Source organism: Crotalus tigris, unplaced genomic scaffold, assembly GCF_016545835.1.
Source record: "Crotalus tigris isolate CLP2741 ecotype Arizona unplaced genomic scaffold, ASM1654583v1 scf7180000017887.1893490, whole genome shotgun sequence".
NCBI classification, from domain to species: domain Eukaryota; kingdom Metazoa; phylum Chordata; class Lepidosauria; order Squamata; family Viperidae; genus Crotalus; species Crotalus tigris.
Window position 1 is genome coordinate 927,280 of NW_024096704.1, and position 20,793 is coordinate 948,072.

At 34.7% G+C, this 20,793-nt stretch overlaps 1 protein-coding gene across 1 annotated transcript in view; it reads right to left on the bottom strand.

Moving 5' to 3' along the window:
- Positions 1-893: 893 nt before the first annotated feature.
- Positions 894-20,793, bottom strand: part of DKK2 (dickkopf WNT signaling pathway inhibitor 2) — a 55,764-nt gene continuing 35,864 nt past the window's right edge. The window contains exons 2-4 of the mRNA XM_039344011.1: positions 8,671-8,821; positions 5,660-5,809; positions 894-3,880 (exon numbers count right to left, since the gene is read on the bottom strand). Coding sequence (XP_039199945.1) covers positions 3,630-3,880; positions 5,660-5,809; positions 8,671-8,821 — 552 coding nt within the window. The 3' untranslated portion in view covers positions 894-3,629. The remainder of the gene's footprint in view (positions 3,881-5,659; positions 5,810-8,670; positions 8,822-20,793) is intronic.

Genomic DNA, 20,793 nt, shown 5'->3' on the forward strand with positions numbered 1-20,793 from the left:
CATGCAGGCCGCACTTGAAGGCGACTCTCCTCTGGGGGGGGCTGCTGGTGAGGAGGAGGATGTGGGGGAAGGCAGGGCTGGGGCAATGGCGTGGGTGCCCACAGAGAGGACTCTGAGGTCCACCTCTGGCACGCGTGCTATAGGTTCACCACCACTGTTACAGAAAATCAGAGAGCCGAAGGTTTAACATGGACAAAGAATCTGGTTGATTATATGAAAAGTATAAAGAATGATGGTCAGAGTTTTGAGAGAAGTGAAGAGACATTCAGACAGTGGTCTGCAGGAATAATTAAAGAACTCACAATAACTGAGTTCTCTATTTCTGAAAATATATAGTCCTATACCAATTTGGGCTATTTTCCAGGGTCTATGAAAATGGGCCCTTCCCATAAATTCTGTACATTCTGTTAAAAAAACTATCTCATTAAATAAAACAATGAAGAATTAATCATCTGTCAGAGGTTCAGATAGAGAGAGTAATATTGAATGAAATATAATGGTTTTTGGCAGCATACCAAATGCCAAAAGAGGGATCCAGGAAGACTTTAAGACCAGTTAATTGTTGAAATAAAAGAGAAAGATACTTTCAATTCACCGTTTCTTGATGTTTTCTCTAATGCTAAATAGGTGAGAAATTATTGAGAGTCAGGTATATTTAGTATGAAGAAGATAAATCAAAGATAGTCATGATCATTATCTCAATATGTGAAATGGTGCAATGGAAGCAGAAACAGAAACCCAGGAAATTCCAGGTGACTTTGACCAACAATAGAACATTGCATACTAATTGCAATAAACTCTGAATGTGATGTGTTACTTTTCATACAGAGCCCTCTCTTCTGCACTTCCTTTTAGGAGATGGAGAAAGAATACCAGGACAAAGTGTGGAAAAAACATTTTAATATATTTAATCTTATTATACATTTCTTTCTAAATTACAAAGTCAACAAATTGCAAGTATAGTTTGCTAAAAAGCTTTCTGTAGGAAACCTCTTCTATAAGAAAATACATCTCATTAAACATTTCCTGTAAATAAATTATTTCAAATACTAGATATGGGGAAAAATAAAGTGGGGAAGGGCATGCAGATAACATTTCAATGAGGCAGGGATGTACTTTGTTATTATTAGCTGTGCTGAGAGGGTGAGGATTCTTTCCAATAATCTTGCTAAGGTAAAAGGATGTCAGTAACCTGCTTCCATTATTTAAGCAAAGGAAGTGACACGATTTGTCCATCTCCATCCTATTTTCATTGTATTGAAGTAAACTGAACAGAGCTTCCTGTATTAAACTCCTAAATCATTTGAACTTTATAAACTTTAAATAAGCTTCTATATAAGTGTCTTATTACTGAGGGGAAAAAATTAAATATTCAATCTGGTGCTTCAGAACTAATAATCTTTTGGTAGCAGGAACGATTGATGTGCTTCTTCTAAAAACAATTTTCTAATTTCTTCCTCAAGCTGCTTTTCTTGAATGAGATTCCAGTGAGAAGTTTGCCAAAGAAAATACATATCTGAAACATAGATGGATGGGGCAATGTCTTGGGATATTTTAAGCAGAGCAATTAAGCCAGAAAAAACTAAACCTGCATTGTCTCTCTACTATCTGTCAAAGCTACTTTTTTATTTTAAGCAATTCTGTCTAACATTCATAAAACAAATTTGCAAGTAATATCCATTTTTCCTCCTAGATCATGTACATTAAAATAAACTACATGAATAATATGGGAGGGAATTAGAACATATAATATCCTATTAATACTGGAATAAGGACTCTACCAACTGGACTGTTAGCATAGTTTCATGGTTACTCTGAATTCTATCAAAGGTTTATGAAATTCTGTTTCTAAAGCAAAAACTTAGAGAAAACTTATCAACACCTCTGCTAAAATCCACTTTCTTGCCTTTTTTGTGTATAAAAAATGAAGGACAGGCTGCAGATCACTTTACCACTACCATATGTTTTTAGATAATTTAGGTACTTTCTGAAGTTGCAGTTTGGCACTGAAATGGAAAATGGTTTGAAAGTATTTTTTAATAGACATAAAAAATATGTAGCATTTGGCTGATATTTATTTGTGGGTTTTGAAATATAAATTAATTACAGATAAACTTTAATTTTTTGCAAAACATGGTCATTTCATGGCTTTATTAAGTCAGGAAAAAAATTGCTAGCTACAAAAGCCATTGTTGCTATTGTTGTTGTTGGTTAGTTTTGATTACTCCATTTTAAACAGATATTACAAATGGCATATTGCCTCAGCATATTAAACTCACATGAAGGAGACCCCCAAATAAAACAAAAATGAATAGAATTAGAAACACACACACAAACACACACACACACACACAATTCTTTTCTTCTTTTAAGCAAAGAGGAAACATCAGCCTCCTAAACTTAACCCAGATCATATCATGGGGATATCAGCACTGCGAAAGAACATACAAGGATGGTGAATAGGGAGAGAAAGAACAGAAATTGGTGTTCATTTTACTAGCCCATTAATACTGCTGAAGTGAATTCCACTGGCATTCATTGATATACATACAGCAATCCAGTAGTGCCAATGCTAAACACATTCCTAAGGTGCATTCAGAACATATTCACTGTATTCTTATGACACATCTCCATATTAATCTTAGCGCTTTTAAAGTTATTGCTATTTTTATGTTTTAACACTGATATCTCATGGTTTATGTTCTGATCTAAAACCCTTATTAACATATTATTTCGCAAAACAGGTTTAATGATCCTGCCTACTTTAAGGGAAAAAATGAAGAATAATTCATAATGCATATTTACAACCAGCATCTTAGCATAACATTCCATTTTGGATATAGTAATGAATAGTCTGTTTTCACTGTAAATCCCTGTGGCTATGAATAAACCAATAAACTAAGTTAATGGCTGCCATTAGCTACAATAAATGAAGAGGAGCCAGTTTGAGTTATGAAATCTGTTTATATCATTTATATGAATTTAGATAATTGTTTTTTTTACTGTTGGCAATTTTAAAATATTTGAACTTCAAAACCCCAAATTCCCCAGTCAGTATAGCAAAGTTGCTAAGGTTGAGAAATATGGATCTAGATTATAAACCTAGTTTAACTGCCTCTAGTCATTTATCTTGGCGGAGATTAAAAATCCCTATGCAAGTGATGGACTTGGATTGTAAAACAATAAAATCCATAGTCACACATGCAGTTACTTCCTCCTTTATTTCTAATACTTTTAGTTTACTGGAGACTTTTTGTAGTTATTATTCAGTACACAATAATGTGTTGATAGAAACATATGTTGGCAAAGTCCTGCTCTGTATTGTAAATATATCCTATTTTATCATCAAAATGGGATAAACTACCTAATATGGAGAAATCACAAGACTATCAGTAGAGCTTTGTTGCAAATCTTTGGCCCCAGTATAGAATGGTGTCACACTAAAAAGAACATCCATCTGTTCTCAGTCGTACTTCCAAGCAGAATTATAACACATGTGGGGATGGTGCTTTTTCTTGCCACAAAAGATACTTGGGCCAGTCATTTCTTATTTACAATTATTTTTTCCACCATAGTCTATGCAGTAGACACTTATCAAGGCCTGCTGGTGACAATTTTCAAATCTCGCATCAAATCTTCTGGCACATATGAAGTCTTGCTTTTGAAGAATAAGTGGCATCTTTCCAGATTTTACATGATAACCCTTTGGCACAGTCACATCGCTGGAAAATCTCCAAGCCATGGGAACCTTTCTTCCGCTGTTTCGTGCATACCTCTCCTTGGTGTAGCACAGGCTTGCAAATTTTGGTCCAAAAATGGCGAGCGCAACAAAACCCTTCTGTGCAATCAGAGGACCTTAAGCAAGGGTCTCCTTCATGACCTAAAAAAAACAACAACCCTTCATTAGTTAGTAATCCTAGGAAGGACAAATAAAACAATTGGGCAGCTATTTTCCAAATATATTCTTTTTTTATAATATTTTATTAGTTTTCTGCATTTACAATTCATAAGGGCTTAGTAAACAACATGTTGTCTGGGTCCATTTGTTTTACTTAATAATACACATTAAATTCCTAATCTCTACCCCATTTTTGCAGCCATTCATAAAATACATCCCATATTTGAAAATATTCTGTGTCTTCTTTTTCTTTAATCTTCAATGTAAGTTATCTATTTCTGCACAGTCCAGTATTTTCTTGATTATCTCTTCTTCAGATGGTGTTTCTTCATTTTTCCAGTACTGAGCAAATACAATTCTTGCTGCTATTAGTACATGCAACAATATACACCTTTTTATCATATTTTCCTGATCATATACCTAATCAAAATAGTTCCGATTTAAAATCTACATGTTTTTTAACATCGTTTCTAACCAAATCTGTATTTTTGTCCAAATTTTTTTTTGCTTTCGGGCACATCCACCAAAAATGGTAATACGTGCCTGATTTTTAGTTGCACTTCCAACAGTTACTAGACATGTTTTTAAACATTTTTGCTAATCTCACAGGTGGTAAGTGCCATAAATAAAACATTTTATATAAATTTTCTTATAAGCACTTGTCATTGTCAATTTATAATTTCTTTCCCAAAGACTTTTGCCATTTTTCTAATTCTATATTGTGCCCAAAATCTTTTGCCCATGTTATTGTTTCTTTCACTTGCTCATCTGCTATTTTTAAATTTAATAGAAAATTATACAGTTTCTTAATCAGCTTTTCATCCGAAGTCAACAATATCTGATCTAACATTGTCTGGTCTTTATACAAAACCATGTATCTTAGCATTTTTCTCATATCTCAGTTGTATTTGCAATTGAGGCCACTATGATAAATCAATACCCTGATCTTCCAACTCTTACAATTTTCTCAAAGTTAGTTAGGTTTGGGTGAACAAAAGTTTCCATTATTGAAAGCCATCCTGGTATTTTCATATAAATTTTAGCTTTTATCTTTTCCCATACTAAAAGCAATGTGTTTTTTACATAGTGATTTTGGCATTTTCCAAATATATTCTGATCAATATAAATTTGTTTAAATGTATCTGCAAGATCTTTCAGACCATATAAGGAGAACATTTTATTTATGGTTAGAGAAGTTGAATTGAATGGCAACCATCCTTTTCCTTTAACAGAATATATTCTAGTCCCATAAATAAATAAACAAGCCAATAATTTATTCCATACGTAGCTCAATTATGAACACTTCTATAAGAACTATTAAATAGTGGGACTTACAGAATATTGGTGACCATTTTTATCCATTTCACCCCTTTCCCACTGCTTTAAATAATATGCTATGAAGCTATCTGAAATAATCATCAGTATAGAACTTTGATCACACAAAGCTCAAACTAATGATTCCTGAGGAATATGGTACTTAGTGGGAAAAATTTCCTCAGTATTTAAAGATATGAAAAGTATGCCTTCAAGTATGATCTTATATATAGTTGGGCACAGGACCAACTTAGAGGATAGAGAAATAGGCATTATCAACATTCAAAGAGATGCCATTTTTCTAAGGGTCTCCTGTTTCTCACCTAAAGGGAGCCTATCATTGAAGAGAATCAAAATGTTAATACATCAACTTACTGTTTTTACAAAAAGATGTTCTTCCCTTCTCATAAAACCACTTCAGACTGTTTATAAATCAAGCTATCCTACCTTTTGCGTGTGTCAGCTTAGACTGTCCTTTCCCTAGATTTTGCCAGCCCAAATCCTTGGTGGGATAGTGATTATTTTTTTTATTACGAGGTACTTCTAGAGCTGGAATATGGGGTGTGAGAATGCTCTCAGTCACTGGTATACAAATACCTAAATCAATGAATGAAGCAAGTTAGAGCTGGAAATACAACAGTTAATAACATATCTGGAATGCCACAAACGAAGAATCTGTTAATTTTCATGAAGAAAATGAATACTCCAATTGATGCATGTTTGATGTCTTCCGTGGCTGTCCCATACAGCATTAATTAATTTTATTATCAGGAAACTGCAGTTAGGGTACTGAGGCTGAGAGGCTGGTCTTTAGCAGGATTTCTGTTTCCAACCAACAGAGTGTTTGGATTTAATGTATCAATCAGTCACTAAGTTGAGAACAAACAATTTGAAAGTAGGATTTGACAACCTGCAGGCAGTGGAGCTCATGCATCTGCCCAGTCTCATTCTGCAGTCCCCAGAGCATTCCTGAAACTGGTATAATTGCAATGTTGAGCCCATTTTTGGTTTGGAAAAAGCAAAAGGACAAAATGAAAGTCCTAAACCCAAGAACCATCTATTTCAAGACACCAGTTTATGGCCTGCCAGTGTTACTTTAAAAAGCAAGTCTGGCTCAACACAATATATTTAATTAGATTAAATCCAAATTTCAGTAGAAACCATTCCACAGGAAATTTATTGCTAAATATGAATGACTGACAACAGTTAATATATTAACTAAATATACTTTGTTATTCTTCTCACTTGATTTTATATGTACGTATGTATATATGTGTATGTGTATACAGGTGTGACCTGTTCATGTGCAACAGTTCATGGTTTTTTTCAAGCCTAAGGCATCTCCAAATTTGCAAATATAAAATTTTCATGCCATTTCTGGAAGAATCGTGATAAAAGATTTGGTGCAATTAAAATAAGCTCTTTGGTGATAGTGATAATAATAAAATTTTAGAGTTTTCTATAGACATTATATTGCTGATTCCAGATATACAAAGAAGAAGTAATGATTTTCATATAGGATTCTCTATCAGACCTCCAATAATGCTGGTATCTAAATAATGATAGTCCCAGGTAAAATAATATCCTTATATTTTTTTTTTCTTGTATCATTGATTCAATTTGTTGAAAGAAAAATTATTTTAGAAATTACTTCAAAGGATTTGATCAAAATTAGGGCCTACTGTACTTATTCAAGTGCAAGATAGCCAAAGAATATGTGCATGTCTGAATGAGTGGGAGAGAGAATGCCATCTTTCATTTCACTCTCCATAAATTGGATGGAGAATTCAATTTATGGGGCCCATGGAAGCCTATGCTTGAGTAGATTTCTTTCCTGAAGAGACTGGCACTAAGACTGATGTCTGTAGATTAGGTAAAACACTATGCCCAATGTTACAGTAGGACAGAAGTCCCTTTCATTGAAGTAGTGCAATGGCTCTCAAGTTCTGTAATAGTATGACCCCTTAAAATGGCAATGTGCATGACCTCCATGAATAAAAGGACAATTTTAATGAACAAGAAAAAGATTTACCATTTACTTTTAATAATTAAACTTTAAACTACATATCAACCAAACCAATGAAATAACCCTGCAATGTTATTAAAGAATTAGAAATAAAGAAATCCCTAATACAAATTAAAACCTTATCTTTAATAGGAATATTAAATATTAAATTAATTTAATTTAAATATTAAATTAATATTTAAATTAATTAAATTAATTTAAATTTAATTAATAAATTAAATTAAATATTAAAAATTAAATTAAATAATCTGGCTTTCATTTTGGAAGATAATTTATCTTACTCATTAAAATAAAGTGACAGGAAATAGAGAAAAAGTTATTTCATGGCCTTCAATAAGCTCATCTTAAACTGCTCTTAAAATATGAAAGTCTGCAAAACAGTAGATAGAGGCTGTTAAGTTACTTTTTGTGCTTTTCTCCCAGGATAGCCATGCTGTGATAACAAACAGCACAGATTCTTTCTCTTCCAACCTAGTGACTGGTGGTTACACCACCCTCCTTTTACTCTTCTCCATGCTGTAACATTTCACCCCTTCCCCTACTCTGTTATTTCTCCTTCTTCAAAAGTGAGTTGTGAGATGGTCAGAAGTTTGCAAGGAAGCCACCTCCCTCCAGGTAAGATTATTCCACATTTGAAAGACCAAAAAGAAAAAAAAGAAAAAGAGAGAGAGAAACAGTGGAGTAATGGGTTAAGAAGGAACGTCTAATTCAGTGGTGGCGAACCTATGGCATGGGTACCAGAGGCGGCACTCAGAGCCCTCTCTGTGGGCATCCGTGCCATCACCCCAGCCCTGCCTCCCCCTATGGCCCCCTCCTCACCAGCAGGCTCCCCGGAGGAGAGTTGCCCCCAAGTGCGGCCTGCACGGAGCAGCGCAGCCAAGGACATGGCAGCCAGACAGCGGGGACAAGACTCCACCCTTTGTGCGCAGTTGATGCTGCGGGATGTGGGCAGAGGGCATGGCCGCCATGGCACTGCTGGGCTGCCTAGGCAATCTGCGGTGGCCCATGGAAGCAGTGAGTTTCCCTGTGGGAGGGCGGGGTGGGCGGCAGGGTGGGAGTGGGCTGGGAGTGGGTGGGGTGAGGCAGCCATTGGCAGGGTGGGTGGGCTGGGGGATGAGTGAGGGCAAAACAGGGGTGGATGGCAGGACAGGGCCAGGACCGTTTTTGGGGCACTCAGTCTCTAAAAGGTTCGCCATCACTGGTCTAATTCATGGGAAAGAAAGTTCCATTGCAATTTTGATAATCCATGAATTCAATAAATCAACTGTTTCTCCATTTATTTCTCTCATTCTAAAATGACCATCGAGGTTCCCAAAATGAATCCGCTTCATAGCTGGCAAATCTTGAAGAACAAATATGAGAATCAATCACTAAAATATTTGACACTTTTCATTATTATTTTTTTAAAAAAAATTAAGACTCATGCAAATACCATTGTTACAGCGGTTTCCAGGACAGCACATGCCATCTCTGTGACAACGTTTCTTCTTCCTTCTACAAACCATGCAGGCAGATGTAGCTTGATGGGGACTGTGGCAGTACTTCCCAATTTCACATTCTTTATCATTAGTGCAAGGATAAGCCTGTGGGTAATTATTAAAAAGTGTCATAATGAGTCAACAACACTGTAAAAGTCAAAACAAGTGATCGTGCAGGCATAATTTCGGATACCAACTTAAAGGTTATTTGTACTTTCAGTATTCAGTAATACTAAAATATCCAGATTTATGGCCTTCCAATCATTATTTGTCATAACTGGTTGCACGTAAATTATATTTTGTTGTGTATTAAGGACTATCATAGAGGTAAGGTCAAGAAGTAAGTTTAGATGGGTCATTTTCTATATAATGTATATAATGTTATAAAGATATAATGTTATATCTTTCAAGAATAGTATTGAGATACTGATAATAGTTTCTCCAAATGAAACAAACAACATACATACAAACAAAACAAAAGTCTAATTTGGCAATTTTGGCAATTGGCAATTTATGATACAACAATTAAAATTAATGGAAGCCGGAGGAAATTTTTTAAATGTTATAACTGCAGTATATTCTAAACAATATGCGCAGATCATAATAAATGGGGTGGCCACTAATAGATTTAAAATACAGAAAGGCACTAGACAGGGATGCCCTTTCTCGCATTGTTGTTTATCTATACTCTAGAAATTCTTGCTAGAGCGGTAAGGCAAGAAGGACAGATTAGAGGATTTAAGATTAAGAAAGAAATATATAAACTTCAGGCTTATGCAGATTACCTATCATTTATTTTGGAAGACCCAGAACACTCTGGGCAGAAATTATTTGAAATTTTAGAAATTTATGGAGATTATGCAGGTTTAAAAATAAACAAAAATAAAACAAAGATTATCACTAAAAATATGACTGATATACAAAAAGGCTCCCTCGAGGTTAAATTAGGTATACAAGTAGTTTCTAAATTTAAATACTTAGGGATAGTCATTTCTGCATGTTGTTCATCAATTAAAGAAGATAATTATGTTAAATTAATACAAAAAAATAAAGTTGATCTAGAACGTTGGAAAAATTTACACCTCTCATTACTCTGGAGAATCGCTGCTGTAAAAATGAATATCCTACCCAAATTGATATTTTTGTTTAAGAATATTCCAATTTACTTGGATAAGAAATTTTTTAAGGAATTAAATAAAATAACTTTAAAATTTGTATGGTCTGGTAGGAAGGCTAGAATAAAATTAAAGGCTTTACAAGATGCCAAGGAAAGGGGTGGTTTAGGCTTCCCTGATTGGGAATTATATTACTTAGCCGTGGCCCTGTCTTGGATTAGAGATTGGATATCCTTAGAGAATCAAAGATGTATTCAGTTAGAGGGTTATGATCTTCAGCGGGGATGGCATGCTCATATGTGGAAGGGGCAAAGTAGAAACCACCAATATTTTTTAAAACACAAGGTCCGGCAAGGGTTAATTAAAAGTTGGAATACTGTCAAATCTCAATATTATACAAAGATCCCGACTTGGTTATCGCCATTGGAGGCAGTTATATACCCCAATTTGCTCAGGAAAGATAAGGTTATCAGGTATAAAGACATTTTGACAGAAAAGGGTCTTTTAAAATCTAAACAAGAGTTAAGACAACAAGGAATAGAGATAGAGTGGTGGTCTTACCTCCAGATCCAAGCAAGATATTTGAAAGACAAACATGAATGGGTATTTATAGACAAGATACGGGGCTAGATAAAATTCTGCTTGGTCCGAAAAAAAAACAAATAAAGAATATTTACAAACACCTATTGGAGTACAGGCTATTTGAAGAACAGGTTAAAGAAACAATGGTGACATGGGCAATAGATCTAGGAGTCAACATTAATTTGGATCAATGGCAACAGGTATGGATGCGAAATAATAAAATTACATTGGCGTCATCATATAAAGAAAATTCGTATAAGATGATTTACAGATGGCATCTCCCTCCAGCAAGATTAGCCAAAATGTACAAAGGACACTCATCTTTGTGTTGGAAATGCAAAAAAGAAAGGGGCACTTTTCTTCATGTTTGGTGGTCATGTAAGGAAGCACAGGGATATTGGCGTATGGTTTGGGAATGGGTAACAGAAATGAGTATGCAAAACATTCAGTATAAGCCTGAGACATTGTTGTTAGGAATTCTTGAAAAAAATGTTAGTAAAGAGGATATGTATGTGTTCACTCATGTGGTTACAGCGGCAAGAATTGTATTCGCTCAAAACTGGAAAGCTACAGCTATACCTAGTGAGGAAATCTTAATTCATAAAATTATGCACTGCGCAGAATTAGATAGGTTAACTAAAAGACTTAAAAATCAGGATGAAACGGATTTTTACCAAATTTGGAACTAATTTTATAGATGGTGGGGGAAAAAATATGGAAGTCATTGTAATGAGATAAGTTAAGATTGAGATTAGAGTGATGTTATTGTATAGAGTTTTTATTAGTAATTAATTGTGAATATGAACTGAGATGTTTGTCAAATCTGATTTACCGTATATGCCGGCGTATAAGACGACTTCCGGAAGCGTTAAACTCAGCGCCAAAGATGGGGGTCGTCTTATACGCCGAGTCGTCTTATACGCCGGAAATACTGGTAGTTTCCGCCGTATAAGACGACGTTCTAGGAAGGTGACTTGGCGATAAAGACGGGGGTCGTCTTATACGCCGGGTCGCCTAATACGCCGGCATATACGGTACCATGTGCAATGTTTTTAATTTTTTTTCTTTTTCTGTTATTCAATAATTTTTTTTAAAAAAAGTCTAATTTTCCCATAGCAATATAGGAGAGCTTCACATGCCAGTATATTCATAAGTGGTCCTTTGCTTAAAAGTGAATCTCTGCATTCATAATCAGTTAAGCTGCAGATTTTATCTTATTTCATATCTGTAGACAAAAATGCATATCAATTCTCTCCCGTAAATCTTTCCTTCTCTAAGAAGCCATGATTTGGCAAAAAAAAAAAATCCCTACAGTTAAAGCAGTCAAGGAAATTTATTGCAGCTCCCTTTGATCTTTGATCAAAATTTAGCATGAGAGCCATTTTGGTTTCAGAATACCACTAGGGCACTTCTTAATGTGAAAAATTACAAGGGAGTGTTAAAGATAGAAATATTGCAGATAAATAGACATATATGTCTATAGATTAGTTTCTTTTTTAAAAAAACCTGTATGAGACAAAAAGGCATCAAGAAAATATCTTACTTCTAAAAATTTTATGAGCCTTATCTAGATGGGGTAGATTTTGTCTGTGTTCCAACAAGCTGAATTTAAGAGAATCAGCTGTTATTTGGGGCTGTTTCAAACTTCTTTGAATAAATTAATTTCTGAGGGTTTGGGGGTTTTTTTGAATCTTTACATAGTACAGCACATAAGTTGTTTATAAGGAAGCACCTATCTCCAACTTCATCTTTCTTAGGAATGTTGCTGAGAGGATATCTGACTCGCATCAAGAGTTATATTTTCTGTTATACTTCATTTTCCCAGAAGGGTGCCACTCTCATGCTAAAACCATTGCTTTCTGTCAGTAATATTTTTTATTCACAAAAGTATTTTAAGATTCACAATGCTTGAACTAGTAAAATCTCGTAATTCATAACTCCATGAATGAACCTATGCATATATAAATACTGAATTAAACAGCTGACTTAACTTAATTTAAAGCAATTTCATTTCTCAGGTCAAACCAGCTTTGAAATTGACAGTGTTGATAATTTCATTTTTTTTCATTTCATATCTGCCCCACTGATGTTTTCTTCTCCTTCCCCTGTGTATCTTTAACATATTGAAATCAATATTGCAATTTTTAAGCACATCACTGCTGGCCATATTACATCACAGAAACTTATGAAGTCTAAGAATACAGATTCGGTTACGTTATTAGAGTCCTTTTGGAGTGGGCAATCATAATATATTATGGTTGGTGGCATAGTCAGCCAGATGTTTAGACTACATTTGGTATTTTTATCCACCTATTGAGTCATTTCCAAGGACCTGGAATAGACAGATATTGTTATTTGATAGTGTTAAAGATATTGACACAACATGTAAGCTATTATAAATAAAGCTGCCTTTTGCAATTGACGGATGGTGATTTTATTATTAATGATATACTTTTTGGCAGGAAATTTACTATGCATATATATTATGTGATTCCATAATTCTAGAAAAATGCAAAATATATAGAAGTTAAAAGTAAGTTGACACGACAACAGTACTATATAATCAAATAGGAGGCACACTTGTTATGCAAGAACAGTTAGTGAGTCAATTCTGTAACATGTTCTGCTGGTGGGAACACATAAGCTTTTGAACCCCGCAAAATTCTTTTTCAATTATCCACATTTTGTTACTACTAACATTTCAAAGTGGTAAACTAAACTAGACTAAACTAGATGTTATTTGCATCCAGGATTTCTGGCTTTTCTTACAACTCCCTCAGAATTGTTACGGTTCATTAAAAGCCTTTGATACTATCAACACAATGTTAGACACTATTTTTTTGGAGCTTCTTTCTTCATTTTATGTTTATGCCTCTTGAAAACGGCTAGTACATTGTGATCCTAGAAGAAGGGTCCAAGAAGGCTTTGTCTTGACAGAAAACGGGAGTCACTTTCCCAAGTGAGTGCCTGAAAACCTTTTACTTTATATCTCTGCATAGAACTTTAAAATGATCTGCTGTTTGAAAACTCTCTCTTAATCTAACAGAGTGAAAGTTAACAACATACATAAACTACTAATGGCATTAATCACATTTATAAAACAGTGAACCATACTGCTATCCCCTCTACTACTGCAATGAAAAAGACAGGCACACAAACAGAGTCTAACAGAGTTGTGCAAAACATTCAAAAGAGATGCTTTGCATAATTAGTGCAAACGAAGCAACTCTTTTTCAAACCTGAAAGCAGACACTTTTTTTGTTAGTTTCACATGACTGTCCTGGCTTTCTCAGCATGTTTGTATATGCACATACATTTCCAATGGGACTGTTACCAAATGAAATAGCTTGTAGACACCCTTGGAACTTACCCCCATGTCTCCTAGAAAAGTTAAGCATGGAAGGATAAAAGTGATATGTGTGTCCCTGTGCCTCCTCAGAGCTTAAAATTTTATAACCACGAACAGGATTAAAAAGTTGCACTGAAGGAGGTAAAATAGGTATGTGAACCCACATCTGATATTAATTCTTAAAATAGTATCAGTTCCAGCATTAATGGACTACACTAATTATCTTATTCAGTTTGATTGCATAAACAATTATCCTTGCTAAATATGCTGCTATTAATTAAGTTGTTGGGGGTTTTTTATGCAACTCTCACATCCTAACAAATATTGCATGGCGTATTTTTACGCAAATTATTGGATCCATATTTGTATCCTATAACATATATTTCATAAACAAAGATGCATGTTAATAAAGATGCAATTATTAAATAATTAATATGCTAATAAATATATATTTATATTACTTACAATACGTAGGAAATAAGGCTGTTTTAAGGTGCTACACATTTGATAAATATTTGTAATTTGTAAAATATCTATGCAGAGAATGTAAGAATGCATAAAGTGCCACTGTGTTACTTTCCCCATTTAAAGTGGCAAGTATTAAAATGTTACATATAATGACATTTTGAAAATGATAGGATCCTATACTGAGGATATTTTAAGTATTTCTACTATACGTAGAAGCTAAAAGGAATATTGTTCATGGAAGAGAGGCACAGTGGTTTTCATGGTATTTAATTCCTCTCCACAATGAATAAACGCAAAATGACATAAGATTAAGCAAATATACGTGTTATTTCAGTTGGTATTGATTCCAAATTGCCAAATTCATCTTTAAAGCCTCAGAGAAATATTTTTAATCTTTATTATAATCCATGGGAATGAGCTATGGAGGTTCTGCTATTTATCTTTAGTAGATAATTCTTCATCCCAGTTCAAAGTATTCCTTCTGCATATCTTTATTCAAATCTGCACACTATTGTATTATATACATGTGAACAATTAATTCATTTTAAAAGATAAAAAATAATCACAAACTGCTGGTATATTGTGAAAAGTAAGGGCCGCTGGGGACATAAGATAATATATTAATCCAGTGAAAATGATCCTGATGATTTCAGTTTTGCCTCTAGTGGATATCTATTCCAGTCATAAGATTTCATTGTTCTTCCTGATGATCTGCAGTTATTTCCTGCTTTCATTATATGGAAATAGCGTGATTTTTTGTGAGTCAGTACTGAATGGAAACTATTATGGTTCCCTTAACTCTATTAGCAGTATGTGAAAATTATTTTGCCCATGTGTATTTTCAAAATCAAATTCCAAAGGACAAGCAAAATAAATACAAGAGAAAAAGCAAATTAGAGATTACTATGTTCAACCGGATATCAAAAATTAGCAAACTAAAACTCATATTCTTTGCATTCAGCTCCTGCCCAGCTTTTGTAGCTTCAGGTCTGAATAATTTGCAGGTTGTCAAAACCTCTTGAACATCTAAATGCATGGCTGTCTCAGGATTGGTAGTATTTTATGTAGCACCATTTTCTTCTAAAGTATAAATTAGCTACAGACAGTTTTTAAGGCAGGGGTGGAGCAAGTGGCTGGCCTTTTTCAACCTTTAAGATGATTCTGGTTCTTCAATGAGACCTCTTTCTATCACTTAAGCTAGCAGAACCCATTGGGATCTATCCAAGGTCCTGATCATTGCTCAATAGAACCAGATATAACTATATAAATGGGAAATTGACTGACCTTGATTTGATTTGTCATTTACTGATTTATTCCAACTTGACTTATTTTGATACCAGCCACTTTGTTAGACTTGAGTTACCATAACGTGATCCACATTGACCTGACTTGTTATATTCTTATTTTCTTTAACCTCATTTAGTGTCTCTGATTTATTGTAACCTTAATATTCCTGGCATGACTAGATTTTTTTCCTTGCTAAGCCACAATGAAACAATGTTATTATAATTTGTATTATACAAATTTGTGCTATACAAACAGTTCTTTTTAATTTTTAAAGGGGAAATAGTGCCACATCTCTTATTTACAGCGCAGTACAGTGTTGCATTCACACTAGGAATTAAAAACTTATTTATGTCTAATGGTTACTTCTAACTGTCACTTAATGAGACTAAAGCTGAAAATGAACATAATGCAAAAGTTATATTGGATGTGATACTATATATTTTACATTTATATTTAAGTCTAATATCTTGTCAAGTGGTCTGTCAAGTGGTCAATGCCTTTTTAAAAAAAATGTATAATGTGCAGAATCAGAATCTACTATATATCCTCATATATAGTAGATTAGTAAGATATAATCCCATGTAAAAAGTTAAAAGAGGAATCAGCCTCCAGTCTCTATGTAGCCACAAAGTCCAACCCTTCTTGAATTTCTTTGACCCTTTCTAACACCAAGACAGTCTTTACTGTTAGTGGAGTAGACACCTGTGCATAGGCAAGATTAGTAATAAATGAGTTTAATTGGAATTTCATGTGTGGTCCTGATTTTTCGTGCATAAGACAATGTAGGTGTCAATGCTGTTTAAGAGTTTTAAATTTATTGATATCATGATCATTAATATTTTTCTGCATCTTTGAGTTTATTAGGAAAGCCAGAACTGTTGTTCTTTTGTAAATGATTACAGTGTGAGAAGCAGCACAATATTGTTTAAGAGTGATTAAGAAAAAAAGATGATAGTAGGACCATGGAAAGAAAAAATAGATCATAGTAGGACCATGGGATCATCACTGCTTAATAAGAAATGATTGGCTAATTTTAAGGCTTCAAACTTAAATAATTTGAATACCAATTAAGAAGCTACAACCTTCTTTAAGTCCTTTCTGTATAACAAGAAGTTGCCTTTGCAGAATAAACTTCATCCCCAGATCATGCCATTTATATAGGAAGAAAAGTAACCATCAATCTATTGAGGAAGCCTCTATTAATCACTGTAATCCAATCAGATTCTAGATATATTTAAGAGATTACTTGGTCGGTAATAGGGAAGTCAGCTTTGACCCTTTCTGAAAAATAGAAATTATGATTATGCCCCAGTGTCTAGAAAATGGGCAGTTTTCTCAAAATATTTGAAAAGAGATCCCAGAAAGGCTTCATTAATCAACATTAACCTTAACTGGGATATAGAATAGCTTTTCTCTTTTCACTTGGCCAATGTTTTGAGAATTACTATTTTCTCAATTATTCCCATGATATTGCCTATATCTCATCTACAGCTAATGAGAAAAGCCTTTTTGTTTTTGGCTGGAGGGGTTTTAAAATAGCATTTCTTTTCTTAAACTGATACTAGCAACAACTAATGATAGTTACAAAGAAGAAAAAAGTTTGCCCTGTCCAGTATGTCTGAATCTTGGGGCGATGCTCATCTCTTTTTCTTAGACAATGAAACCATCATTATTTGAAGAAATTTCCATGGTCACGTGGCCAGCATAATTATGTGTCAAGGCGCACGGAATGCTGTTACCTTCCCAACAAAGTGGTATCTACAGTATTTATTTACTTACATTTGCATGCTTTCAAACTGCTAGGTGGGCAGGAGCTGGAGCAAGTAACAGGAGCTCACCCTATTGTACAGTGCTTGGATCTCAAACCTGGGCTGTTAACTTTCCAGCTGACAAGCTCAACATCTTTAACCGCTGGAACATCATCCCCCTATAGTGACAGTTACATGGTATAGAAAATCTTAAAGGAAGTCATTAACTTGGAACAGAGGAGAATAAGGTTAGTAATTGGGGTAGCAAATTTTATGTTGACCATAAAGACCTGGCAGGAACTGTTCCATAACAAAGAAGAAAACAATAAATGAAGCAACCTTGTCATTCCATGCATTGCAGGAATATCAGAAAAGCTCACCAGATTCTTCAGCCAACACAACATATATGCATACTTCAAACCCATGAATATACTAAGGCAGAAGCTTGTCCACCCCAAGTATAAAACACCCAGGGACAAACTAAGCAACCGGTATATGCAGTACAATGCAGTGAGCCATGTGCAGACTTGTACATTGGGGAAACAAAACAACCACTTCATAAATGCATGGCACAACATAGAAAAACAAACCAATCAGGACAAGATTCAGCATTTAAAAGACAAAGGTCACTCTTTTGAAAACAGAAAAGTTCACATTTTGGATAGAGAGGACCGTTGGTTTGAAAAAAGGATCAGAGTCCATCTATGTCAAAACTGAACAACCCTCTCTCACAGAGGGGGAGAGATATGACATCATCTATCTCCAGTCTACAACATAGTCCTTTCAGCAGTTCTAAGAAGGCCCCACACCCATTTGCACTGCTCAGGTGGCCTCAACAACTGATGACACAAATAAACTTCCAGGTGGCCTCAACAACTCTCTAAAAGAATGCAAATGACCAGCTGTCTGCAAGGATTATAAATTCTTCCATTCCGCACCATCCAGTCAGAGCTGGAGAAGCTTCTAGGATGAGAATTGAAACATCTTCAAAGAAAAACAAGAAAGTTAATTTGCCTCCTTTGGGACTTCTGTGAATGGGTTGTGTGAACATGCAAACAGGGAGACTAAAGTATCAAAGAGAAAGGGGTATGCAAAAAATGTCCCAGAGAACTGAACATGAATTGAATACAAATTTTATACCATCTTTCCTACTCATTCTGAGCCTATCAATTTGTTGTTAAGGACTTCCTCTCCTTCATTACAATAAAAGTTTAGTTGCAATCCATATTCAGCCAGGTCTCTTTAAAGATGTTTGGAATTAAATACAATCTTCCATAGCTTTCCATAAATGTTTGTCTTAAGGATACCATGAGCTTGCTCACCATTATGAAATATAATTGTATTAATTAAAAGAAGGCATAACATAATTATTACGACTATATTATTACAGTAAAGTAAATATTTCATTCAAATGAGCAGATTTTTAAAATGTTATTATGATATTGTTTTAGGTTTTTATTGCTAATTCTTAAAATGTTTTAGGATAGACATTTCAAATCCATCAATGAAATTAGAAGCAAAAGGTGTTTGCACATAATAGATATTATGACCTCCACTGCAATGGCCTTTTCAATACATTTTAGCATCTGCCTTGTCTTACTTTACAATAACCCTTTGATCTGCTTCAATATCCTGACTTTCTTGAAAAAACTTTTTTTTTTCATATAGGAACCTCATCTTTCCACTTGGATGTCTTAAAAAGTAGTCCATAGTTAAATCTTTTCCTTTTCTGTTCCTTTTGTTTTAAAACACTAAATCCTCTAGGTTTGGCATAACATCAGACTAAAGTCTGCTTCTTTGTAGAATAAATATTCATTAAAGTTTTTTTTTTCACACTGGTCATCCTTTCCTTCTTGTGTAGCGGGTGGCCCTATTGTCCATGCAGCTCATTGTGTGTTCAATCCTCAAAGATGCCTACAAAAATTTGGCAGTACATTTATTTGTTATTTTATTTAAAACTTTGAAAAGGGGTCATTGTGCTGTAATTCCATTCACATGTGAGGATTGCAAGGAAATTTTAATGGGATACAAACGATATCTGACAATACCATCAACAGTGTTAAAATTGTGCATCTTCTTTGAAGCCTTCTTCACACTACAATCCAACATCTATTTTTAGACTTTATATTGTCTGAGTTTTCTGAGCTTCTGGTCAAGAATAAAAAGCATGCTTAAAAATGGTCCCTATAGAATAATGAACATTTTTTTTCTGCTTAGTGTTCAAACTTGAGCCCATGAGAATGAGCATCCTCTTTGTATAAAAGAAACCTGCAAGTTCCTGCTGGACTGCAAATATGGAGCAGGGCAGAGGTAGAGAGGGCAAGGAGGGCAAATTGCCAGTTTTCCATTTCAGATGTCCTCTGGCCATAAGGTTGACATGGAAGACATGATGTAAAAAGGAGAAAGACAATCTTTTGTTATTTGTTTTTTGAGGATAACATCTTCATAGTAAGGAGCCACAATACTGTATATGTCAATGATGCCCAGAACTAAACCAAATGTTGGAGGGGGAGGCAGGAAAAAAAAATGAATTTGGCCGCTTATTCCTTCTCTTTCTAATTCTTTTCATTTGCCTTCTCTTCTTTGGTGTTAGAAGAGGCTAGAGTACTAAACTCTATCCATTCAAAACAGCTTTGAAATTAGACTTGAGGCTGCATTTGGTTGCTTATACAGTAAACAGAATAACAGAATTGGAAGGGACCTTGTAAGTCATCTAGTCCAATCCCCTGCTCAAGAGGAGACCCTATACCATTTTTGACAAGTGACTGTCCAGTTTTTTCTTGAAAGCTCCCAGTGATGAAGCACCCACAACCTCTGAAGGCAAGTTGTTCCATTAATTGATTGTTCTCACTGTCAGAAAATTTCTCCTTATTTCTAGGTGGAATCTCTCCTTGATCAGTTTCCATCCATTATTCCTTGTTTGTCCTTTGGGAAAATAGGTTAACTCTCTCTCCTCTCTGTGACAGCCCCTTAAATTTTGGAACACTGCTATCATGTCACCCCTGGTCCTTCTTTTCACTAGATTATCCATACCCAGTTCTTGCAACTGTTCTTCATATGCTTTAGCCTCCAGCCCCCTTAGTCATCTATCTGATCTGTTAAAGAGTGCAATCTTGTTTTATTATGACTATTCTGCATATACTATTCATATTGTCTCTGATATTTGGTGGAGACAATCTGAAGCTAAAACAAGATGGAATTACTTTCTCTTTTGTGTACAAAGCTATCTAATACTGGCACATGACTCTTTCTTTACATTGGCAATGGGACAGCATTCTCTATGGCAGCAGACTAGTTCAAGGACTACAGGGCAAGTAATGTAGTGCATAAAACTTTGCTGCCACCTTTGAGCATCTACAGCTTGAGACAATGGCAGTCTGTTTAATAATAAATCTCATCCCAATATTCAACCTTTATTTAAATCCTTGAAGCTTCCTGGATTTATGCTTTTTATATATTAGCTTTTTATTTAGAGTCATACAAAAGATTTTAAAGCTCAAAGTTCTGGGCACAGGAATCTACATTAGT